General features: G+C 38.6%; 1 protein-coding gene across 1 annotated transcript; it reads right to left on the bottom strand.

The window, feature by feature from the left end:
- Positions 1-63: 63 nt before the first annotated feature.
- On the bottom strand, positions 64-26,560 carry FBXO15 (F-box protein 15). Its single transcript, XM_074146731.1, has 10 exons — positions 26,532-26,560; positions 23,291-23,398; positions 21,328-21,432; positions 16,053-16,295; positions 15,560-15,769; positions 13,578-13,707; positions 11,137-11,219; positions 9,582-9,727; positions 3,880-4,004; positions 64-333 (listed from the first exon to the last, which is right to left on the bottom strand). The coding sequence occupies exons 1-10, from the start codon at positions 26,558-26,560 to the stop codon at positions 64-66; spliced, it is 1,449 nt and encodes a 482-aa protein (XP_074002832.1).
- Positions 26,561-27,137: the final 577 nt, after the last annotated feature.

Here is a 27,137-nt window from a genome sequence, read left to right on the forward strand (position 1 = left end):
AAGTTTAGTGTGGTTTTTTTTTTTTTTTTCTTTTAAAGCAAGGAGATGAGTGACCAAATTAAGTCAGTAATCTGTTCCATACCAGTTATTTACCTTTTTGGTGCTTATATAAAGGACCAAATTGACTATGAAATACTCCTTGGTTTCTTCCAGCCATACCAATTCAACACAGACTTTACCCTCTGAATCTGCGTAGTCTGTGGTATAGATATGACCCATATGGTCATAAAGGCTGGAGGCCTTGGAAGACAGTTCCATGTGGACTGGGGCACTGAAACACCAGAATGGCTTTCCAGTTTCATCCAAGAGAGTAACATCCATCACGTAGCAGTCCTACAAACACAAGCAAAAGACATTATTTCCCTATGCCATGACACAGTAACTAGATCTTTCCCCGATTTTAGGAGAAGTATCAAGGGTTCAGAGAGCAATTTTTGGTAGGAAGGCTAAAAACTCAAACGGTAATTGACAGTGCTCCACTGACTACTGCAAAGCAACAAATACATATTTAGAGGTTTCCTACAGAAATCAAAATTGCAACCTAGAGACATCAAAAACTGTACTACAGAACGTAGCACTGCCAACCTAAATCAGACATTATTTCTTGAACACTTTTTAAGCCTTTAACATTTCTGTTTCTCAATTATTAGTTACCTTACCATTCAAATAATGATAAACCCTTTCTAAGTTTAAACTCGGGTGCTAAACTTGTGTGAATGCAACAACGTTTGCAAAGATACTCAAAGAGACCATCCCCAAGACAGTGTACACGTGCAACAATTACCCTTCTATGCCAGCTATAAACGAAAGGCATACAGTATTTTTTTGAATGGCTGCAAGCTTCAGTTCCCCAAAAACGCAAGATTAATATATCTTTCTACCTTCCAAATAATTCTTCTTTTTAAAAATTCTTCAAAATATGTATTTACAACATTACACAATTACATCATTTTATAATGCTAAAGTCAGGATGCAAATTCTTCAGCACTTGCAAACTGATGGTTTCAAACATGCCTTAAAAGTATATGGGTTGTGTGTCATTGTTCATTTCAGCTGTTACCTATTCTCATGAGTTCTGAATCACTGAACGAATCAGATTATCTTAATTATGCTGTATATCTGGATTAATTCTAGGAGTATCATATGCTCCAAAAGCATAAGCAAACCAACATCACATATTCCATGCCGAAAAAATAATTTAGAATGCTTTATTTCACTGTACTACAACGTGCTTCCGTTGCTTTAACATTTCTTTCACTATTACTGTAGTTCAATCAAACAATACAGAACAGATGGCGCAAACATAAGAGGTAATGTGAAACATACAGTTTTCCTAAATTTGTTATTGTAGACTATGCTGAAAATACAAAATTCAAACCAAATCTGATGTTCATTTAATAACTTATATGAACTACAAATTTACTTGAAACAAAAAAGAATTACTGTTTTCTGGTCTGACATCTTGTATATCAATTATGAAAATTAAAGCAGGGTGGCCTTGAGTGTTGGGGAGTTTTTTCTTCCATGTATTTCCAACTATCTGTACTTCAGCAATTTTTTTTATAAAAAATCCCCAGAATTACCTAAAAAACTCTTTTTTTTTTTTACCCCTTAAGAGTATTGGAAAAAATTCAAATAAAATAAAAAATGCCAATAAAATAAAAGTAGTGGCATGTTCTGCTGCCGTGGCTGATTTCATTTGGCCTTCACATGTTTTAAGAGTTTTAGAGATTTATCTTAAAAACCAAACTGAATTCTACCCACAGCTATGTGTTGACATGTGCAATCTCTCACCACAAAATGAGAGGTTTAAAAAAAAAAAAGATATTATTTATTTTTTCCTAGAAACAAATATTTAGTATAACCTATACTGTAAGCACAGAGGACAGAGCTAAACTGAAGACTACAGCCGTAGCTCTCTGTTTCCTCTGACAGTTCATTTACCAGATTTTTATGTGCTACTCATGATTATTTTCATGGAAGAAAAAATTCTGCCAAGCAGCTGTAAATCATATAGAATCATAGAATGGTTTGGGTTGGATGGGACCTTAAAGATCATCTTGTCCAACCCCACTGCCATGGACATGGATACCTCCCACTAGATCAGGTTGCTCAAAGCCCCATCCCACCAGACCTTGAACATCTCCAGGGATGGGGCCTCCAGAACTTCCCTGAGCAACCTGTTCCAGTTTCTCACCACCCTCATCATAAAAAAAAAAAAATTCTTCCTAATGTCGAATTAAAATCTACCCTCTTTCAGTTTAAAACCATTGTTCCCTTGTCCTGTCACTAAAGCCTTGGTAAAAAGTCTACCTCAGCCTTTCTCGTAAGTCCCCTTTATATACTGAAAGGCCACAATAAGGTCTCCCCAGAGCCTTAATTTTCTGATATCTGCCCAACACAGTAGCAAGATTTCCTACCTCCTATCATATGCTTTTCAAGCAAATGAAGCATATTCTGTAATTACGTGCTAAGACCCCACTAATTTTAAGCATGCAAATTGTTCTAACGAGATCAATGGGATACACAATACAAATAAATTAAACTAATTCAAGTCTAACATTTTTCAGAAGCCTCAAAAAAAGCACCTATTCTGCGTTATGGTTCTCAATGAACATTTAAGGCAATTAAAGAAAGACAGCAAATAATTGCCATAAAAGCATTCTCTTGTAAGCTTGAATTCCTTCAAGTTACCAACATACAATATTTTTATTAAAACACATAGGGAAAGGATTTGCTGTTTTTTTGAAAGTAAACACCTAACTCGGAAAAGTGTAGTACAAACCAAGGAAAAATGCAAGTGAACAAACTTGTTACGATGCAAACAAGGAATCTGAAGAAAAAAAAAAAATTGCTATAAGCAATTAGAGAGGGAAGACTTAATGGAAACTGTAATCTAAGGTCAACTGTAGTTGATGTTCCCAACAGATACAAGTAGATAAGTTTTAAGATATTTTTTATATTGCTCAGGCATAAGAAAGCTGGCTGAGACTACAAACTATACAACAAATAAGCGACTGCCTATGAGCAAAATATTATGTTAGCAAACAGTATTCCATTCCACACTTATGCAGAATTAGCAGAAATGATAGTTTTATTAATTTTTACTGTTTTCAAAGTGCCAAGATTGAAATCAAGTATTGTACTATATAATTTTTCAGTAGTGCTTAAGTTACATTTATCAGAATTTTCAGTACTTCTGAAATATTTATGCAGCTGAAATACATTTTAAAAAATGTGCCTTCACCACTATTGCAAAATCTACAGAACCACTCTCAAACTTTCTTCAAAATAACTATTTTAGGAATTTTATACAAGAGAACGAGTGAGAATTCCTCTAAAATACAGACAGTTAATCCAGCTGACCCATGTACATGACTCAAGAACTGGATGAATGTGGACTGTAGTTTCTGCCTGTGCCCATTGGCATTTTAACGTTCTCCACTACTTTCTAACTTTCACTGCACATAAAAAAGAACTGCAGAGTATCTCCCTGGGGGTTCAAGACTTATTGTCTGAAAAAAACGAAAAACCAAACCAAACAACCCCCCCCCCAAAAGCTTATCTGCAGCAATTTTTTTGTTCAGCATTTCCAAGCCATGCTGGTCGGTCACAGCATCTTTGCCGAGTGGAAAGCACGGAGTCTTCACACATGCATAATAAGCCTATCATGTAACCTAGACTATAAAACACAAAGGATAAAACTTTTTTGCCTCAAAATTCATATCATTTTTGCAATACTTGAATTGAGATTTTTCTCTAGTTACAGACACCTTCCACAAATAAAAACTTTTTTTAAAATTAGCATATTTAGGATGCATAAACATAATTCTGTTTTGAGATAAGCATTTACAGAAACAAAAAACATTTCTGACTGACCTTTACATTGCCTTTAAATGCATCTGTTTCCCAGGATAAACCAAGTGTCCCAATAAGAGGTAAGTGCTTCGTATTATCCTTTAAGCTTACAACTGTGAGCCTCAAATATCCATTTGCAATGTCACCTGAAAATATTAACAGTACATAACATTATACTACTAGAAATCAAACTAAGCCCAAGGACACTGTAAATATTCCTTCCGCTTCTCTTCACGTCTTTAGTTTCCTCCCACGCACCAATAAGGAACCCTGACATACACCAATATTTACATATCAAGCACATTACAGAGAATTTAAGTTGCAGTTCAGGGCTTTGATTTTGTGATCCACAGTAGAAGCAGCAGCTAAAAAGAAATGTGGTATATTTGAGTATAAAAATCTGAATGCCACCTAAACGACTTATGCAAGGATGTAACCAGTAAATTCCATGTTCAATACTTAAATTTCATGCCCCCAGTGCCTCCATCAGTGCCCACTCCCCAAAAGAAAAGCTCAACACATAATATATGAAATTCCTCCCCCTCCTTTCTTTTTTTTTTTTTTTTTTTTTTTTAACTTCTCTGTCCTGTCTGGTAACTGAAATAACCCTGTACATCAGGGTATAAGGGTAACTATCAGTCCCCCCTGGAAACGATACTGCATCATTTAAACTGACAAGCAGTATGCCTATATCAAGTTTTTAAATTACTGATTTGTTGATTTTTTAAATAGCTTTCCAAAGGCTCACTTACTTTTTTTTTGACAGAATTATTAAGATTTCTTTGTGAGTTTTTTTATTTTATTTTATTACTACACATAACCATATTTCTTTGGTATGTCTTCCTCTCCTCCCAGGAGAGATCAACTTTTTTTAATTATTCTTTTTCCCCTTGCTGTCATAGGAGGAAGTTTAACCAGGGAGTCCAACGGTCTACGTTATAATTTGGGATACATCACAACACGCAAGATCTCTGGCTACAGAAAAAAAAAAAAAAAACATGCATCACATTGTGACACAAGCAGATTACTTAGTAGGACATCCCTTTAAAAAATTTCCTTGAACAAGAGATATTCTCTTAAAAAAGCAAATGAAAACCCTAGAGACCTCAAATAAAAAAAAAATAAGAAAGGAATGGAATTAAGTATCTAGCACTTGCAAGCAACAGATAGGGAGAGAGAGAGGAATTCCCAGGAAAATACTGCTTGTCAGGATCCACTGGCAGGCCCCAGATGGTAAGATGATAACTGAAGGGGCTTGTAGAGCTTTAAGATGCAAGTGAAAAAAAGAGAGAAGTGTTTTGCCTGTGGTTCTCCTTCAATCAAGCCCAAGTAGCAGCATGAGGTTGAAGACAGAATCAGCAACATCAGAAAGGCTGGCTTTGAGTTAAAAAGCTAAAGCCTGTGTGCAGGAGCAGCAAGAGCCTTTGCCTGACGGCTGCTGAAGGCAGACAGCTGGAGGCAAAGTGTCAGAGAAAGGGAGCCCACAGTTTACTATAGAAGCCAGAAAACTTCTCTGAACTGGTATGCTGGGGCTAAGCAACTCTCATGAGATGCTTGGCCAAAAACCAATGCTGGAAAGACATCATTCACAGGTAGGGTGTCCAAAGAATACTTACTGTGTGAAGGAAGCAGCCCAATATATGATAGAGGACAGAAGCAGCAGGTTTTTCAGGACTCCTGTCTGGAACAGGAGTGTGAATATAGTGAAACCAACATGACTATGCTCAGGAATTATTTTGTACGGTTGAAGGAAAATGCATCACTCCAGACAGTGACACCCACTGGCCTTGCAGTGAACTCGGTGAGGAAAATGTAAGCAGAATTCATTTTCAGGATCCAGCTCAAAGTGCAAAAAAGGGTATTAAGTTAATACCCCCCTGAATGGTTCAGTTCTAAACCTCAGTAAATCAAACCAAATGACAAGATTTCATTCAAGATAAAAATATTTTAGATAAATAGTCAAGCTGAGTGAACACTGAAAGTCCTCATTTAAAGTTGAGCTTTTTATACAAGAGACTTTAAACAACATCAGTCAACAAACACTTTTTCCAAAGGACTATTCAGTTTTCTGCAATTCAGCTTGGAATGGAAGCAGCTATTCCTCTCACTCATTCAAAACAAATGAAAATTTTATTGGAATAAAAACAGATTAAAAAAAGCATAACGCTAACAATTTAATGAAGCCCAGGATATCACTACTATTGCATGGCATTAACTGCTGCATTGCTAGATGGGTCACCTGGCTCAGGTGTAAGTTATAAATCCCCTATTTCTATTACTTCTTAACTTTAAGCCAGAACGGAAATAGGAGAGACAGGTCAGGAATCTGAAGGCTAATTATTCATGAGTTAGTTAATCCAGTCTTTATAAATTCTTTTTTTAAAATATAAAGGATCCATTGCTGTCTTCATATCCAGAAGAAAGAAAAAGTATGCCTAGAAATCAGCAAGAAGTTGAAGTGCTAAGTACTGAAACCTACCCTTCCTCACCCCAGTCAGATAAGAAAAGGAAATTAAAGGGCAGAGCAAGCTATATTAACCATACCAAGAGGAAGTAAATTTAACAGGACTTTCTTCAGCCTGATCTAGAATTTGTTTCATTGCCACTTTATAATATCTATAGTCCAGAGTTTATGCAAGACACATACAGGAGCAAAGCAGCCCTTTAATCAGTGTAGGTTTAGGGAAAAATTATTTCTAAATAAAGGGAATACCAATATAGAGAACATATATCATGTAGCCAATCTCAGGGGAAAGAAACAAATAGCCCAATAGTTCAAAGGCACTTACTTTAGCTAACAGGCAAGAGAGTTTGTTTTGCTAACCAAGACTTTGTTGCAAGCTGCAATTTGATTGTTATTTTCACAGGGAAAGCTGTTTAGCACTAATTCTGATGGCAACAACCAACCTTATCATGCCGAAATGGTCATTTAAATTTGCAAATCAATCTTCAAGGTCAAGCAAAAACATTTCAAATACATGGTGTGATATTTTACAAACAAATCTTAAAAGCTCTCTAAACACACAAAAATCACCCCATTATATTTTGCAAGCACAACACATCACAACACAGAATAACAACGAAAAGCCAAGCTTAGACTACCATATGGCTACAAAGCTATGGTTAAAAAGTGGAAAACCTGGGTAAATATATTTCAAGAATGTTTATTAAAAAGCTAGATGGCTTCTATGAGTCATATGAAAAGCCTGTCACAGCTTCCTGAAAACAAGAGAAGTTTTCTAATACTTTCAATTCAATTTGAAAGTATTTAGCATATTCACCCTACAGTATCTGTCAACAAGACCATATTACCAATTCCTTTTAAATGGAAGGAGCATAAAATAAAATGCTAAAAAACAGCTAAAACACAGTGGCAAAACAGCTAGTTACTGCAGTGCAAGTATTAACAAAAAAAATAAAAAAATATCTGAAGCCATATATACTCTATCCACTTGGTTCAATGAAGTGTGATAAAACTTTTTTAATTTATTGTTAAGAATTTTGCAGAAAGAACTGAAAATAGAGCAGCAAGATGAAGCACAACATTAATGAACATTAACAAAAAGCAGACAAAATTAAATGTTAACAAATCAGTTATTCTGCAGAATAACAAACGGGCATTCCCTAGTAATCCAGGAGTGTCTGTCTACAGCTTCCTAATGGAAACAAATAAATAAGTAAAACCCCAGTATAATAGCTGACAACTGATCTGTGTCTCAGGTTGTGGAAACTGCCATTGGCATGTCACATTCATAATTTAAAATAAATCTGGATTGGGTAGAGAATTTTGAGAAACGGCAAGACTTCTCACTATGATGGAGAACTCCACGCTTCAGAGCCCTCCCAGAGAATGGGACAAAGAGCATCATTAGAACGGAGCCTAAAAACAAAGCGCAAACCATCAAATACAACTGGCTTGGAGAAACCTACACTGTTGGCCACATTCAGAAACACCATGTTTACCAGAAAGAGCAAAGTGAACAACAAATTACCATGAAGATACGTGACAGCAGACAGCCATAAGCTGCCTCACTACATCATTTCTGAACACAAATTATGGAGGAAGGCAAGTATTTTCCAAAAGGAATTATTGTGCAAGTAGATAGAAGGGAGTAGATGACAAATGAGCTTATTGCCTGCAGAACCATAGCTTCAGCTGGTTGATATCCTGTGAGAGCAGAATCAAGCGGCTGTCACACAGCTAAAGGACACAAAGCCGAAACAGTTCAGACAACAATCGTGATCATAAAACAGATTCTCTAACTAGCAAAGTGAGACGGCATCACAACTGTAGCTCCTGGACATTTGCTACCATTTGCATAAACATCAGCTTAATCTTTAACAGAAGTAACTTCGAAGTGGCAATAAAAGTGATACCAACAAAGAAAGTGTGCCACGAACTGCTTTCTCTTGTACAACTGTATTGCTAGGAGCATAAAATTTTCATTTTAGAAAACAAAACATGACATTCACCTAGGAAAAAAAACCAAACCAAAACAAACCTAAACCAAAAACCCAACCCTCTGGCCAATTTACAGGAGAATATTTTTTTCGAGGGTATAAAGAGGACTCTCGTATTGAACAACACCTCAGGAGAGACTTCTATTGCTACATGGATAGAATTTCACTTAAATTTTACCCTTATAAATATTCCTTTATTTTAAGCCTGGAGCTTTTCTGGAATCTGAAAACATGTATGTTTCAGTCCAAAGGACTGCAACACGCCACACTGTGCACAAGGCTACAGTCTAAATGACAGTTCTTGGAGTTATCAAACACAAATTTAGGAAAAAAAAAAAAGTCATGAGCAAATTTGTTCTAACACTGTAAAAGCACTCAAGCCTGATAACAGTGCCCTCTACTGTCTTCATTAAAAACAGTATTTTCTGAAATCAACAGAAGGCTCATTAGTACTGTTATCATAAAAATACTGGGGAGCAATAATTAATTTACAGTGTTTAATTTTAATGTTTTAATTTAAAGTTTAATATTTTAATCTGTCTCTACTGACAGAAAGACAGCTGTGTAGCTGCAAGCAGGGCTGTGTTGAAGTTCACCCATATACTTTGCAAAACCCTACTAGAATTATTAGGTTGGGCTGTACATTAACAACAAGAATAGCCATTCATGTCTCATTGAAAGAAATGCTGACAATTGCAAAAAAGCAGCACAAAAACAATCACTGAAATTGTTTATTACACAATGAAAGGATGTCAGAACAGGCAACCTTAAGTTGACCTAAATAAAAGCTATAAATCGCAGTATCTTCTACAAATATATTTAAATATTTAATCTGTCAATGCACTTTAAGTATACTTGAGAAGAATTCTACAGAAATAGCTCTCCAAAATGTATGAGGACAAACTTATTTTCCTTTATAGTATACAAGTGGAAGGAACATCAACCTGCGCCAAAAGCTGTACCACTGCATTATTAACTCAGCACCGAACCAAATGAAAATATCCTGACAATCTGCTGAACTTATATCTCAGGCCTGACACTATGTCAATGTAATAGCGGACAGACTTCATATAGATCAAGCTTACGGCACCACACAATGCACCATGCAGATATAAAGAATTCACACAATGAACAAAAAGACAGCTTACTCTTAAAAGTACATTTCAGTTTCTCCCCTTAAAACAGAGATATTGGATATAAGAGGGGAAACATACCAGCAGGGACCATTTTAAAATCAGACATTACTGTTCTGTCAACTCTACCTTTTCTGCAGAAGAGGCTCTTGAATGTTCCACACAGGTAGGTGCAGCTTCCACCGTGCATATCAAGATGTAGATTGTAGTCATGCAGTCCGTATTCTGGGTCAACATCATCCAATACAGGTTTATGAGGTGGAAGGGCATATTGCCTTTAAAAATAATAACAATAATAGAATTAAGCAAAGAGGGAATGACTTAATAGAAACAGATATAGTAAATAGCCCTATGCTGAGACTACCATCTTGTCATTGGGTCAGTACTGGGTCCGGTCTTATTCAACATATTCACCAACAACCTAGCTGAGGGTATAGAGTGCACCCTCAGCAAGTTTGCTGATTATATAAAACTGGGAGGGGTGACTCAGCAAGGTGGTTGGACTAGGTGATCTACAAAGGTCCCTTCCAACACCTACCATTCTGTGATCTCGGGAGAGGTTATAAGAGGGGAAAAATTATTAGAAGATACAACTTTTCTTCTTTATTAATGATTTCAAAAATCAAACATCTCTGTCTAGTTCATCATACTTCTTTTAAGCTGTCTCATACAGTGTCTGATACTTTTAATCAGCTGTCCAGCCTAGCCAAAGATGGAAAATAATGGCAGTCAACTTTAAAAGGTACATCCGTTAAACTCCAAAATATGGACTTGTTTAGGAAAAAAAAAAAAAAAAAAAGAATCAGCTTAACTACAAATCTAAAAGCCACCTAGCTACGGACTTCTCTGGAATAGCAGTTATTGAATTATTTTGTCCGTACCTAACCTAAAAGAGAAACTATTGCACACAAATGACCATAAGAGCCCAAATCCCAGAGGCAACTGAGCAGCTCCTACATAGGATCGTATCTGGTACGTAAGGGAGAGGGTGTTAAATCATACATTCTGTGTGAAAAGAGCCATGCTAAGTTATAGTGGGCATGTGAGATTACCAGTAGATAAAACAGTATCTGAGCAGAGAGTTGAGGGGGTGGGTTGGGGGGAAAATAAATTTCCAAAGTCATCCTCTAAAAACTCCATCTTTTTAAACATTTTACAATGTATAAACAGGTATTACATTATATACTGCAATATACACATATGCACAAATACTTCATAGGAAATCCAGCTATTTTTTCAATATGACTGAAAGATAAATGCAGGCGCCTTACCAGTTTCCTAGAATTTTTTTCTCCCCTCTTACACAGCTAAAGATTATTTTCCTACTTCCTAAAATTTCTCTCTCTTTTCTAGGTCTTTCAGACAGGAAGAGGGAATAAAAAGACTGTTTGTGAAAAGGGAGAAAGCATGGGCAGCATATTTCTAACTTTCTCAATACAGCAAGCACTAGTACACTTGTATGAATAAATTATCTCCTTAATAGCATAACAATGGCAACATCTTAGTATGAAAGTACTTCTACAGCTTTGTATATAGTTACCGTAGCTGTTGTTTATATTAAACAGGAGTAGTTAATTACTGCCTAAATATAAACCTCTTACCAGCAGCCAATTTTAAATGCAAAACTCAAAGCTTTATTCAAAAGGTTATCTTTATTACTCACAAAGGAGAAACCAAAACTTACACAGTAGAAGAACCCAAAGTGCTTCTCTCAAGAAGTTGATGATAATGAAGACTCGCCATAACAAAAGCAATTTCATTTTTCTCCTGAAAAGTTAATTAAAGTAGATGTATTTTCATCTGGAAATACTTTTTTTCACAAGGTCTTCCTGAGCATTAAAATTCATAGATAAATGCTGCTGCTTATTACTCTGCCAGTTACTGTAATAATGTTAATAATGATTTAACATTTGGACTCCTATAATTGCTACTGTATTTTCACAAGAATACAGAATGTTTGTAAAAGATCACAGCATTTCTATATTATGGGGGAAAGGAGATAAACTAGCTATGCCAGGACAAAAGTTATCAACAGCATTTCATGAATTGTACTTCTCTAGATGCTACTTACCACTTTAAACCAAACACCTAAAAAGAGTCCAACAGGCCTTACTCTCAGCTACTAAATACCTAAGCATCAACCTTATTTTCATAAGTAAGGAACTATTTGCAAGGAAAGAATCATCATTGAGGAATATAGAGCTATTCAATAGAAATAGTGAGCTTCAAAGTAAAACCCCAGATGTCTTCACCAGATTACATACTCCTGAAAAACACCATACTTTTGTAGGACTATATAGCTCAAAGAAAACTTCAGAGCTCAGTGTAAGAACTAAACTGAGCCAAAGATATCTATATACTTCAAGAACACAGAATGCTAGGATTTGAACTCTTTTTCAAAGAAAAATGCATTTCTAAGTTCTACATTTGCAAACATGTAACTCAATAGCAAAATTATTCACTGCCAGCAGTCTATTACTGTCCTGAACAATGGGCAACCATTGTTTTCATCTCTGGGTTACCAAACAGAAAATTACGTGCCCTACTCAAACCTTTTTTTTTTTTAACTACTTCTGTACATTTGTAGTGCAAAATTACAACTATAAAAGATATAATGACAGAGATTTATCAATCACTTACAGTCTCTCAGTCTTTTTCTATCCAGAATGCCCACATAACCTGTCCTTGGTTGTGAAACCTACTAGCGCCAACAACTTCTGTTACGCAGCTATGTATAAAAAAACTAAGACGTGTGGCATTTATGGTTATTACAGCCATCTACAGTTCACTGTCTAATGCCACTCTGCTCACATAGAGAATAACAACAGCTGTTCAGAAAAGTAAGCAGAAAAAACATAATAGAGCAAGGCACTCGATGCTCAACAACTTTGTGGAGCTTCGGGTTGAACCATTTCCAGGTGCTGAAAGAGTTCTCCTTCCAAGCATGGGAAGGGGTAACATGCTAGCAAGACCATAGGGACAACAACACAGGGACATCAATCTGCTTCTGAAGATACAAAAGAAACAGCTGTTCAATTATCGGAGTTTTTCTTAGATTGAGACAACCCAAAATAGGCTCATGCAGGTCAGCCAGTCCCAAATTTTCTAGGAAATGGACACTTTTAAGAAAGAGTGAAACAAATATTCCTTCTGTGGTTTTAAACAGTTCCTCTGGTGATTGTGCACATTTGAGGTAGCAAGAGTTTCCAGCTGGAAATGAGACACAGCTTAGAGCAACTGTTCACAGGCTCCCTGAGGGAAGTTCCTTGCCAGTGCCAAATAATGTAAGTCTACCTCATTAACATGGCTGGAGGAGGGCTGCCACCTCTGAATTCTGAGCAAGAGCAGAACACCTGAGATAGGCTTCCATAGCACCTAACTGTATGGAGCTTCAGGCAGACACCGAGGTCCTGGTGTATTCAGTGCAAAGACGCACATTCCTTTAGAGAAAAAGTCTACTTCAGATGTTCTGCACTGCTCTCTAAAGACATCCATCTCTACACACAGCCAACAGAGACTAACCCCTTAACTTAGACACTTAATATTAAGAATTTAATATCCCCAAAAGAGCACAATTTACAGCATTCCTGATGCTGGAGCAGGATACGACTACCTGGTGATACAGATTAAAGGAAACAACTAGCAAAGATGCCTTGTGGGAATTCATCACTTTGAGTGATGGGGACAAGGCAAGGCATAAGTCAGGGGAAGAAGCACATCTCCTCAAAATGTTCTATTTAAAACGTCTTTAGGATATCGAACTTTGGCATGTGAAGACTGCAAAATAAATACAACCTAACACAGAAATAAGAACAGTACAGTATCTGATATACTATGATTTGTAACTGTTCTCTTAATTAGAAGTGGATTTTTTGAAAAGTAGATACTCCTGCAACAGTTCTTTAGAATACAATAAATCATCAGCTGGCTGTCCCTACCTGTATTTGCTTCTTGTTTGTTTAGACAAGGTCTTTCAAAATCCAAAGAAAAAAAGGAAGGTTGAAAAAAAAAAAACCACCACCAAGAACCCCCAAAATCCAAAAACTTCCCAAATCCCAAAATACAAGGCAAAAGAATCTGTTTCTTCAAGTCATAATAAAGCATTGAAATAAAATGTTATCTTACCTTCCAAAGTCCTACTAAGAGTCCTGGCTTCAGACTGAAGAGCTGGACAAGCTTATCAGCACCAAGTGCTACACTACTTTCAGTCAGGTTAGCAAGATGGTATTCAGCAATTAAGGAACGACGACGAGGTCTTTGAAAAGAACATACAGAATCTAGCAACAAGACTGTGTTGTTTATTTGTCTAAAAGTTCAGCCTAATTTCACTTTTAACTCTGAAGTCTGACCAACAGCACATGATGAAAATGGTTTTGAAGGCATTCAGCACGCATAGCCATAAACTTTACTTCTGAACAACTACAGCATACTAACAAGAAAAGAAACAAAAAGAAGGGAAACTTATATGTTTACCAGTATTTCAAAACAGCCACAGAATTACTTTATAATTTGTTTTTAATACTATGTTGGCACCAGATGGAATCACTGAACATTTGTGAGCATGAAGCAAGCTACTAAAAAAGATAAATTCTTCTTCCACAGAAGCAAACTTCCAAGGAAAGGATCAAACTGTACATATAATAAATTAAAAGCTTCTGTTAAAGGAAGCTTTCTGGTTTTTAGAAATCTATTTCTAGATTTTGCTTGTAATTAAAATGATTTAGCTCCATAACACCCTTTAACTAAATTTCGTACTTCACAGGCGTTCTTACTGGCTAATGATACATAAGAAAAAGAGCAGAAAGCAGAGTCTGTGTTACCTGTTCAGAATGGAGAAATAACTCTTTCTAAAACCTTTCACAGACTTAGCCTCTTACTATATTCAGAATTGTTCCTAGATTTCCCAATAGCATCACAGCAATGCCACTTACCACTACACTGCCGGGGAGGCAGCAACCAACAAGAAGTTTGTCACATTACCTTGAACTGTGAGATTTGGGGCAGGGATGGGACACCCCTTCCATCTTTAAGTCAGCCAGGACGGTATAAATACAGGGACTTTCCCAAAGTCCCTACACTAGCTCCTTATATTCTTAACATTCTGAGTAACATTCTGATATTTGTGAAATCATTACCTTCATGTATATTCACAAGCTCTAACAACTTATGATTCTGTGAAGTAAATACATTAACTGCCTGCAAGTTTTCTTTTACTATTTTGTACAAATGAATCATCACCTTGATGAAACAACTACATTTCCCACATAATTTCACTGCAAGACTTTTTAGCAGACTTTACACAAAAGGCTTCTCTTAATTTTTTTTTTTAGGCAAGTACCTTGCTTCTGCTTGAGGAACCATGTATTTTGTAGGTGAACAACAATTCTCTCTTTTCAGAGCTCTACTGCTAGGGGGGTTGTGCAAGGAGGATATAGTTGATACTACATATACTAAAACAACACATAAGACATAGCCATGTGGAAAACTCCTTGACAGCAACCAAATACTTGCAGAACTCAAATATACACTTTTAATTTAAACATCTTTTCTGAGAATATAATGCCAGAAAAATATTGTACATGCCTAAGTTACAAAACAACAGCTATCCCACACTGTGCTGTGGACTTTTTTTTTTTCATATGCATGTACTTATATTGTACACATCACCAAACCCCAAATTCCCTAAATTCACATACACATCTAACAGACGGAAAAAAATGTTAGTAACATAGATTACCTGATTGTAGCCACATAAACATATACAAACTGTTCCAATCCAAATGTCTCACATTAAAGTCTCCTAGATTTACATGTTTGTTTCATGCTCACTTGTATCTAAGCCTTAGGTTCAGCTTTCCAAGGCAGGACCTATCAGTCTGTATCTTGCATGCCAGTAGCTACATTAACCTATGAATTAATGTCATAGCTCACTAGATTATTTCTTGCTAAAAGCTCTACCAATGAAAAGAAGGACATAGACTTTGGAAGAGATACTACAGAGAGGCTTTCTAAGAAAGAATTAACTTGTTAATTCTCAGATAGCTCCTACAGACATATTATCAACCAGCTACACCAGAAAGCCCTCAAAATCCTATGTTAAAACTCACCCATTCTTGCTGAGATCTCTGCTTTGGTCAGGAAGCAACGGCACAACTCCGAATAGTTTTAGGGTTGTCAGGATGTCTAAGCATGGCCAATTTGTACTATACCAAAGTATAGTAACAGATGTGTCCTTAAATGACAGGTTTGCCTTCTCCATTACATGTTCCTTTCCATTTTTGTCCTTTAGAACAATTATCCAACTCAAGCCAGAGGCTCTGTTATTTAGGAATTGAGAGGGGAGAGGAGTGTTTGGAAAAAAAAAAAAAAAAAAATTCTCAAAGTGACAAAACTTAAACTACACTTCCAACAGAATTCTTAAATTTCTACTAACTGCTACTTATGTTTCTCAGGCTAGCCATTTAGAGGCTATCATCGCATCTTCCCATTATGATATACATTTTATAGCTCTACTTCCATACCCACCCAGCATTTCCAAAGCCATTAATATTCTGTACATTGTTCTTAAGTAAATGTTTTCTGTGACAAGGCATTGCTTACTTCATAGCTTCTTTGTTTTTACATGGAAGACCTGTATAAGGATCTACAGGTTTAACAAGTCGCATTACTCTAGTTTTGACAGCAGCTATTTGTTTGAAGATGTATTCTTTCTTCCAGTACCCAGGCCTTCTATCATATACAGCAGCACAGTCCAAGGAAACAGTTTCTGTTTGTTCAGACTTCATTTTCCAAATTGTCCTTATTGGTCGAAAACAACTGGAATAGATTTTCAGCCAGATTCCACTGAAAATAAAAACAGAATAAAGAGGAAAACCACATAAATTTCAAGGATAGTTACTTAATTATTCTTATATGCATGTCTCGGCCACCACTGAGCATAATGTTAGCAGAAAAATATAAAGTCCTAGATTATCAGCAAACTGGGTTTAATGTAAATCTACAGAAGACCAGAAACTAGTCAAGAAAATGCAAAGGCACAGTTTAATACTTTTCCCCATTTTGACCTTCCAACAACTCGTATGAGGCCAGTTTCCCTGGTGCACACACAAAGGCTCAGGAACCAAAAGATGGTAGATGTCAGCATTTCTCATGGGTTTACTAGGTTATCTCAAAGAATACGGAATCTCTGAACACATTTCTTGTTCTGGATTATACATACCAAATGAGAGTCACTTACAACTTTCTGCTCTACCACAGCGGTGGGGGGAATTCAGTTAATTCTTACAATATGCCAGTAAGATTGATAAACATCTCAACTACATATGCACAAAATGGTTGACTAGTGCTCTAGAAAGTAGGATCATCAGATATTGGGAATCTCAGTGTTTTACACCTCTCAATAGCACACTAGAGTATGTGGTTTTTAAAACCTTCCTTCACTTTATGCCACTACTGCCTTCACAGATTTTAAAATCTGAAGCAGTTTTTTTTTAAAAAGCCAACAAAACAAAAAAGCACGTATGTGAGAGAAAGCTACCAGGAGGAAACAAAAAAAAGGTAAGTCTTGTCTGTCTGTCTGCGTGAACTTACAGGATCCAGGATGAAGCTCAGAGACAGCATAGCCATACTCAGCAACTCAAATGAAAACTGATTAAGGTTAAGCAGTTACTTTTGAAAATTCAACCCCAAACGAACGATGCATCCTCCTCACACAAAATCAGCTACTGGAAAAAGTGTTTTAATACCTTTTACTCAACAAAGACAACCTGGACTCCTCAAGTTTCTCACACAGATCCAGCTGAAAGTGGGGTGGAAGAGGACAATTAGAATCACCTATGTTTGGTGGTGGTACCACTGTCATGTCAATCCCTTCTGCACTTTCAGAGAAGAAATGTCTTTCTGAAGAGATCAAAGAAACATGCAACAGGAATGATGGATTCATCTCTCTTCTGTTCGGAAAAATATGAGGTCACATTTCCACCCCCACACCCCAGTATCTTTAGGGAATTCAGAGCAGTTCAGGGAATACTGAGTACAAGAATTTAGAAGAATTCAAACAGCAATCTGTGAATAAAGGTTTCCAATAAGTTTTCTAATTTTAAGTGCAGCTACACAGTCTACACAACTGCACTAAAGAAAATTAATAGCAACAGAAACAAATTCTCAAGAGAAAGTCTCTACCATTTATCAGCAAGATTACCTTTACCAGTCCTCACTTATCCCCAGGCAAACTTACACTAACGTGCTTTGTAATGCATTTTTCCCCTCCTTAAAGCACTAAAGCATTCAAGGACTGAATCCATCCCACACTGCCTCCTACTCCTGAAAACCACTCTCACTTCATCACCTGCTGAGAATAAGTCCCCACATGCCCAAAGCCAGTCTCTTTGTTACTGAGGCAAACATACTCAAGAATTTTGCAAAAACCTTCCAGCCTGCTGCTCTGCAGATATATGTACAACCTCCCACAGCCATTTTTTGAGTTAAAGCTGTTTAAAACACACAGATGCATAAGCTTCTATGACTGGTAAAAGGGGGCTCACAGTCAACATGAGCTTCCAACTTTCCTTTCACCAAAACTGGGGGGGGGGGGGGGGGGGGAGGGGGAGAAGGCAGAACATAAAGAACAATCCCGTAAGTAAAACAAAGATTTAAGATGTAATTTTGAGACCAGAAAAGACAACCCAGTTATAAGATAGTAGAAAACATTTCTGATAGAGGCAGGAAATTCTATTTAATTCCAAAGCAGCTAAGAATTGTAGGATGACAAAAACAGAGGAGAGATGTCCTTGACACACCATCATCGGGGGAAATTGAGCCATGTATCATCCAACTGGTCTTACTCAGCCTGAAAAGTCCAGCAAGATGTCCTAACAGAACCCTCTCCTGTTAACTAGAAATCCCTTCCCAAGACAGACATTCCTTCTTTCATGGGGAGAGATAGTCAGCATCTGCCTGCATGATGCTGAAAGGACAAGGGTAGTAGTAAGCATTTCCTGCATTTTGAAGATACAGTCTCAGGCAATGTAAGTGGAATGAAGACCAACTTGCCGCCAATACCTACCACCCTTCTACTCACTCTCAGTTACATATTGCTTCTTTCTCTCCCAAAACAGCATTGTGCAAGCAGATGAGAAATCAGTCCAAGAAGCCCAAAAATTCAGTCAGGGCAGGGAGGCAGAGAAAAAGGGGCACTTGGAATCACAAGTGTTTAGGGAGGTATCACTGTCCCTTCATCCTCATCTGAAGAATTCAGGGTAGACAAATCAAAAAGGTATCCAACAGACAAGCATGAATTTGTCTCTTTCATCACAGAATATGTGCCACTTTTGCCTCAAAGTGTTAAGTATAATATTCATCTTAAGGTCTCTTATTGGATGTTGTTACAAGCCAACCCAACCGCTTACTGCTAACTGAAATGCCAAAATTAGACATGCACCATTGTCAGTCATCACTTGACCACAACAGCAAAAAGATCTTCCCCTGTGCTTTGGCTTTTCGCTTGCTCTTATACAAGCACTTTCTGCTGGTGATTAAAACCCTCAGGCTTTCAGACCGTCTATGTGAGCTTCTCACACTGCATGACAGGAAGGCTGGAATAATGCCGCATGCTGGGGCAGAGGGTGTACAGAAAGTGAGGGTCAGAAACATTTCCCCCGCTTCAGCAGTTACACTGAAGACATCAGTGTGTCAGTATCAAGGAACCATTGAAGTGCAGATATTATTTGAAGAGTCCAAAGACAAAGGCATTAGGCTGCACAGGTATATAATGCTGCTGCATTAGGCAGCACAGGTATATCACGATGAAAGACTGATGGTCCTCTTGCATCAAGGACAGCATCCTGTACATCCAGGACAGCAGAAATATCCTCAAAAACATACCCTGCATAAAAAACAAGATCAGATTTGTCAGAGAGATATGCAGGAACTTCAATTAAAATTTATGTTAATTCACCAAAAGATTCGGGGACTCAAGAAGGTCCATAGTGTTATGGTTTGAGAGAACTCATAACAATCTATTGTCGTTAGACAATTATTCTATCACCCGATGACCCCTCCCCACCCGGAAAGGGGAATCAGGGAACACAAAGAAAACACAAGGGTTGAAATATAAATAGATTTAATAGACTAAGACTAAATAACTAACAATAATACTAAAGAACCAGTATTAATCCCGATACTGATATAAGATATACAGAAATTATACTCAGCCAACTATATCAGTAGGAAGCTGTGCACTCCCAGCAGTGGATAGCAAGTATTGGACACTGCAAGCGCAATGGCTTCAGGAGGAAGGGAAGGCCTCAGGGCTCCGGCACCGGGGCAAGGAGTTATCTGGACCACCGCCATCAGGGAGAGAGAACCCCCTACACAGCAAACTTTTCTAATTTATATTGGATGTGACGTTCATGGTATGAAATACTCCTGTTGGCCAGCCTGGGTCAAATGCCCAGGCCTTGCTCCTCCTTGTCCCTGCACCTGGTAAAGCTCAAAAACACTAACCTTGAATCCCACAGAGCCTGGCCGGCTATAAAGTAAATATTTTCACAAATTCAGACACTAGAGTCTTCTAAAAGTGCAATTTTCCCCAGCATTAGAAGAAAAGTTAGTCCTGTGTCTCTCAACCCAGGACACATGGAAATCCAGCAGAAGAAGTGACCTGGTCCCACTGAACCCGTCAGTCTCCTAGATAAAGAAAAGTATCTCCTCCCAGAATCCCATTTGTGCACATACAGTAATCTCTGTCAAGATTAGAAAATGGAAAGACACATTGTGGAGATGAAGACAGATGAATCGGCCTCCCTTGAAGAGCCACAATGATTTTATCCTACCTTACTATCCTGAAGTGGAAAATGCATATTAAGATATATAACTTGTGTCAACTATGCAATTTTTATCTACATGCACCTGCTGACAGCCTCAAAAAATAAATCTGGATTATGGCCTTGCCTTTAAATTCATCAGTTCTAAAGGTGTCAATGCCAATGTTAACCAATTCACTCCACAAGTTTCGGCAAATAAGTGAGAAATCTATGAATACCAGATGCAGCAACTTCCTATATATGAAGAAACTTTCTCATTTAAACAACACTAATGCAGCAGAATCCTAGAAAAAAAGATAGCCAGACATCCTACTTATCATGTACCAACTAGGGTCTCTCCCCTTGATCCTTTCACAAAATTATCGTGATACTTGTAGGAGCAATTTGTGAACTCTGTATAAGCAACCACTTACAAAAAAAAGTGTCAATATATAGGAAATCCTGCTTTAGCAGGGGAGTTGGACTAGATGATCTCTAGAGATCCCTTCCAACTCTGACAATTCTGTGATTCCATGATTCCGTGATTTATCTTTGCCCCTTTTGTTTTCATTCAGAAGGCACCAAAATTTGACAGTAAAAGCAACAAAATCCACCAGTGAATCGCTTGACTAAATCAAGGCCTCTGCAAAAACCTGATGAAAGAGCTAAATAGGTAGGACTTCAAAATTATGAAAGTTATGACAATTCTACAAAGCTACTGGCTACACATCACTAAGGATCGCCTGAATCAAAAAGCCTGCGCAGGTGCATGTGAATACAAACAAATATATGTAAATTTTACAACAAAATAAATGCTAATAGCAACATTTCAAAACACTGTATTTTGTTTTCACCTCGTAACTTCCATTAAAGTTAACAGGGCTTGCACAACTGGAATTCCAGACAACACATTGTACTGTGAGCTATGCAGTACATTTTCAGCAGAGTAATTACCAGTAGGCACATGCATCAGTGCTCTGGCACCAGTGAAACTAAATTAGAAAGACTCATAACTCAGACAAACTCAACTGCTGCACAATTAAGACTAGCACTTATGCGTCCCTCTTCCTTACTTGTCATTGGCCAGATGATAGAAGTGCTTATTCACACAACCAACACACAACAGGGACACAGCATCCAAATAGGAAAATATCTTCAGCAGCATTTCTGATGGCATGCTGGAAAACAAGAGGAAGAGAAATACCATTAGACTTGCCTGCAAAATCCAGAAATGATGATGGCAAAGAATTTTAATCCCAAACCAGAACAAAACAAAAGAGATGGAAACTACTAGCTTGTAAATACACCAAAAAAACCCTCACTTGAAGAGTTCATGTGTAGGGTTTAGGTTCTGATTTGTCTCTTTGATCTAAAACATTTGCTTAAAACAATTCACCACAACATATTCAAGTGGCACTGAATTCACAGTTACATGAAAAGTTATGGGTTTGTATTTTCATTAGTTACCTTTAACCCAGTTTGACATGAAACTACCTCATTCAACTTCAGTTTCTTGCAGCTTGTACCATGATTTTAACACTCAGTCCACAACCATCAGCACTTGCCAGAACTGCGTATACTCGCTCTCCTCCTGACCTGGTGTCAGGTCTCAGGATGTGCCAGGACAGAAATGTCCTAGTCAAACAGTGAGATCATGGTCTACCTCCTGAAATCTTCAAACCATGTGTGTTCAGGGGTCTCACACAGTTTTCACTTAAGTCAACAAAAGATGCTAACTTCAGAATAAGAGCTAAGTGGCATCTTGAGAACATTAATATTTCTGTGCATCTGTAAGGCTGCGCGAAATGCTGATGTCACCCTAAGTACAGCAAGCACAACACAACCTGGAGATGAGCCACCATGATTTTTGTCTTAACAGACAGAAACATCATACCCTTCAAGTAGTATCTGGTAACTGCACAGAGTCAAAAAAAAAAAAAAAAAAAGATATATTTTACACTCTCAACTTTTTGGAGCATGATAACATTAAAATCACCATTGAAAATACAAGCTGCTGTGAAAGTCAACGCCTCAGCTGTGTCTCTTGTCGATTTACTATTGTGTCATTTACAACACTTGATTTGTAATACTTGATTCCAGAAGCATATAGCTTTCAAGCATAGAATGATAACAATGCCAATACTCCAAGTTTTGTATTAAAACTCAGAATCTTAGTTGCACTAACAGAGAGGCAACCATGCCAAAATTTGCAGTTATTATGCGAACTAACTCACAGTCTAACACAAAAGCAGTTAGCACATTTATTCCAGAGAGAATTTAGAAATGATCCTTTAAGCAGCTGCAAATCAGCTAAAGTAATATGCTTGATCTAGAATTCTCAACAGTAGTTTTTCCAACCGTATTATTTTTTCTCTGAAGGAAGCTGATAGAAAGGAATTTCTTTTCTTTTTTCTCTTGTCTTTCACACCAAACTAACAGCATATGGGATGGAACTGGCTATAAGATGGAAAACAAAGAAATGACTACACAGGAAGCTAAAAAATGTATAAAACAAAACTCTTTGATCTTTCATGTAATATATTCTTAGGTGTTTTTTGTAGAAACGTAACAGATTTGCAAAAAGAAAACAACAGTTATATTGAAAGTGCCCTTTCACTGTTGAACAGGGAGGGAAACATTTACCTTGCAGCAAATATGCAGCAGCCACTTTATTCCTTCCCCCTCATCCCACTCCACCATCCTAAGCCTCTCTATTAATTCCAAATTAGCTTTTATTGAAGTAATAGAGTAGCAATTTTTATTCTTAAGGACCATCACAGCCCATGATTTGCAAAGGAGTTGCTGAAGGCTTTATATGATTTGGAAAACCTACTTACTTCATATGAACTTAGAAAAGGAGGTGAGGGAAAACCATGCTTGAAAACATTAGAAGGTCAACATAGGATCACAAGTAGGCCAGGAAAGGAATCTTTTCTTTTCAACTCAGAACATCTGACATGGAAATCTCCAAGGTATGAACATAATAACTGTAAGCAGTCAAAAGATGGCTTACTCCTGAACTGAAGACATACTCACCTCTCAATGCACAATATAGACTTTGATTTCATGGAAGGCACCAAATACAGACTTCTAATTCTAGCATTTACAGTTTCAGAATATTCCCCAGGCCCGGCAGCCAAGCTCCTTGACCTATTTCTAAAAAGGAAAATCTGTTAGGAGTCACACCATCACAAAATGAAGAAATATGCATACTGTGCACAACTAGACACCATGTCTCAAACTGAGACAGGATTCAGGGAACACAGCACATGGTAACTCATCATTATAAGTTCACAAATCTGAACAATTATCACCAAGTTAAAATATCTGACATCAGGAAGATGCCAGATTTAATCTCATAGGTGTCTCTCTCATAATTAATCTCTCACAGTAGTCAGAAGGAAAGAGTGCCACACCACGAAATCAGTTTCAATCTGCTAGGGATCTATTAATGTTAGACAGCTGCACCACTGTGGCCACCATCATCAAGCTCCGGATAGGCCCCTGCAGTAAATTAAACTCACTGATTACTCTTCTGTTTTGCAACAGTACTCCAGAGGCATTTTTGAGCCATCCAACTTAGCTAAGCTATTAAAAGATAGCAAATAAAACAATACCTTGCAACTTTCTCAGAAATTTACAAGAGTCAAAAAGAACTCCCTTGACTATGCAACAGAATCATATTTGAAACAGACTTGCAGTCTCATTTCAGATCTTCCCCTGCTAAAATGCTTGCAACTCTGCAGATAAGTATTAGTTCAACAGGCAAGATGGGTATCAATGTTTTATTGCTCATTAGCACATAATAATTTGGACACAAATTACGTTCTCTTACTAAAAAAAAAATAAAATTTGCATATTTCTAAAACAAATAAATTCTTACAATCCAACTGGCCACACATTTTTTTCAAAGTCTTCTGATAGTTAGAACTTTGTAAATTGTAATTACAAACACTGTCATTAAACCACATAGAAATATTCATATGGAATTTCAGTCTTAATCAAATCCTTACACTTCATACCAACTGATGCTACAGAGCAAGCAGAGCTCCCCATACACTCTATTAGTGATGGTTTGTACTGCCAGCTGACTTTCCAACACCTGTTTAATCCAGCTTGGGGTTTCTAAGCAACCAATTGATGTTGAGGGAAAAAAAATAATCTAATTTAAAAGGGCATGGGTAGCACACACATTTAATGCACACTGTTCTTGATTTAAGATTTGTTTATGCTCAAAGAAAAATAAAAAGCAGAAGAAAAGAACAACTCTGCCCTACATTGTCAACTGTGTTATGTATAAAAAAATCCCTGAAGTTTTACTGGGAATTGTTAAAAACATAACACACAAAGACACGCACATTTCAGCTTGGGTGCCAATCTCCGATAGGCTTAACAAAATTAACAACTACAAAAAAGTAACTGTGTATCAAATACCCTGGAGGTCAAGCAAACATTTTACTCATGTATTATTATCAAGTAGTATGCTTGGATGACAAGGTGAGGCTGCAACAAACTGCATTTCTCAAAAGCCATTAAAGGGACTTAGAGACCCAAGTCCTGTTCAACAGCAGCAGAACTACCACTTCTGTATCTTTCTGAGCAGCACATCCCAGGCTATTCTGCCCTCTATCAATGCCGAAAGCACAAAAATACCTAGTTTGGGCACACCCTACAGTGACATACCTACACAGACTCCAGGTACTGGAATAATTCAGATCAGGAGCTGGATCCTGGATTTTGCAACACACTTTACCTGCTACAAGCATAACTTGCATTGCCTGTGCTCAATCCCTCTTGCTCTCTTTATAACCACTCCTTGCATCCTCCTTCCTCTTCACTCCAGGAAGGAATTTCTGAAGTAAGAGAGATGTTGCCTACACATGGCTTGAAAACTGACATAATATCTACCACTTTTGTAAGCTTCACTTCAAAAACAGTACTGGATTTTTGCATCTTCCAAAATAAAAATATTCTCAAGGTATGAAGAAACAACACTAAATTCATTGCAAAACTATTTTTCAAAAGAGCTGCATACTAAGGTTTGAAATCAGTATTAACAAAATGCTTTTACACCGCATTGACAAAACTTGCCTGCCCAACTTAAAAATTGATGACAGCTGTTACTCCTCCTCTTTAGAGACTTCTACTAACAACTGAGATGCTCTGGCATAGTGGCACAACCTCAACTGCTATTTCATTAGCCTTCAATTTGTAGGAGTCAGTTTTGTACCAGTATTTTCACTTTCACACCCTGCAGTAATTGCAACATGACTTGGTTTTTTTGCTGGTCAGGGAACAAATCTATTTCAAAGAACATATAAAAAGTTCTAAGTAGTGACAAAACCTGTCACCTTTTCCAAATGTTAAAGCATACCGGCGGATAAACAGAAATGACAATGCTGTTTTCACACTCCTTTCTTTTCCTCAGCTAACAGTTCTAAAGTCTTTTAAAAAGGTATTATCCAATCCATTTATAGGTTTAAAAAAGGGGGGGAATGAAACAGCTATGGAACCCAAGGTTGTACAAATGGCTTAGGAGAAAAAAAACTGCCTTCTCAACTTTGCTTCCAAGATTGGTGCTTTAAATTTTTGGAAGCTGAACCTGTACTCTAAGAATTAAGCTAATCGCACCTTCCACAATGAAATCCCCCCACTTATTACAAAGGCCTAACTACCCTGAACATGCACGTATATCTACATACACACTAGCCACTAAGCTAACTAGTATTTTGTAGACAGGCTACTGCTTATTACACCTCACTACCTCCTCCAAAATCAAGCCCACACCCGAGTTTAAGCCCCACTACTCAAGACAGTAACCAGCGCATTAAACCCAGGCCTTCCATACACCTGTGTTTCCTACGGCACGGCACATCACCTCTACAAAACCGTCCTCCTCCATAAGGCCGGGGGGAGCAAGAGGAGGCCGTGAGGGAGCAGACCCCCCCTGGGGCAAGTTGTGAGCGGGAAGCCAGAGCCGTAGGAGGCGTGGAAGAGGTTTCCCAGAGAAGCATTGGGAGTATGGGGAAAACAACAAACCACCCTCCACGGACAAGGTGAAAAAGGACTCGCAGGCCGCGCTCGGACGGCACAGCCCCAGTCCCCCCCTCGGTGTCCCCCCCGGCGGCCTCTCCTCAGGCCGCGCAGGGAGACCGGTTACCTGGGACCGCCGGATCGCCCGGGCCGAGGGGCGGCGACGGCGGCAGCGGGCCCGACCTCAGCGGCACCGTGGGGAGCCGCCACGTCGGCCGGGGGCGCCTGGCGGTTGCCGTACAACCGCAGGGCCCGGCCGCGGCCCGTCGCCATGGCCATCTCCGCCGCGGGACAGCGGCTTCGCGCCCGGCGCGGGGAGGGAGGGAAGGAGGCGGTGCCGCCTCCCAGCCGGGGCGGCAGCGCCCAGCGCGGGAGAGGCAGAGCGCGGGAGCGCTGCCTGGAGAAAGCCGGCGGGCACCTGCGGCGGGGGCTATCCCTGCTGCCCGAGGCAATTCGCGTTCGCCCCTAATAGGAAGTTTAACTGGAGAGAAGGGACACCGCCTCCCCTGAGCGGTGCCAGCAGGTGGGACGGCAGTGACCAGCTTCCCGCGGCGCCGCGGGGGAATGGATGAGCGCCGAACCTTGCCGTGCCCGCCGGGCGCGGCGCCGGCTTCCCCGAGCGGTCCGGTGTGGGGGACACGGAAAGCGATAATACACCGGGGGGACGGCGGTGGCTCCCGCCATGAGACCGTGTCGGGAGCTGCCAACAAAGCGTCCCGCCAACCTCGCGGGACGCCTGAAAAGACTGAGGTCTTTTCAGATGATTAAAAAAAAAAAGGAAAAAAATTAAACCCCATCTGAAGAGGAGTGACCGGGAGGGCAGGCGCACGGCGCCGCGGGCAGACACACC

This window comes from Numenius arquata, chromosome 4 (assembly GCF_964106895.1).
Source record: "Numenius arquata chromosome 4, bNumArq3.hap1.1, whole genome shotgun sequence".
Lineage (NCBI taxonomy): Eukaryota > Metazoa > Chordata > Aves > Charadriiformes > Scolopacidae > Numenius > Numenius arquata.

Bases quoted from the DNA above. Each gene is read 5' to 3' on its own strand.
- FBXO15 (XM_074146731.1), bottom strand. From the start codon at position 26,560: ATGGCGACGGGCCGCGGCCGGGCCCTGCG. The intron at 11,220-13,577 runs GTAAGATAACAT...TTAACTTTTCAG, and splicing joins TCTTAGTAGGACTTTGGAAG to GAGAAAAATGAAATTGCTTT. The intron at 334-3,879 runs GTCAGTCAGAAA...TTGTGTTTGTAG, and splicing joins CATTTAAAGGCAATGTAAAG to GACTGCTACGTGATGGATGT.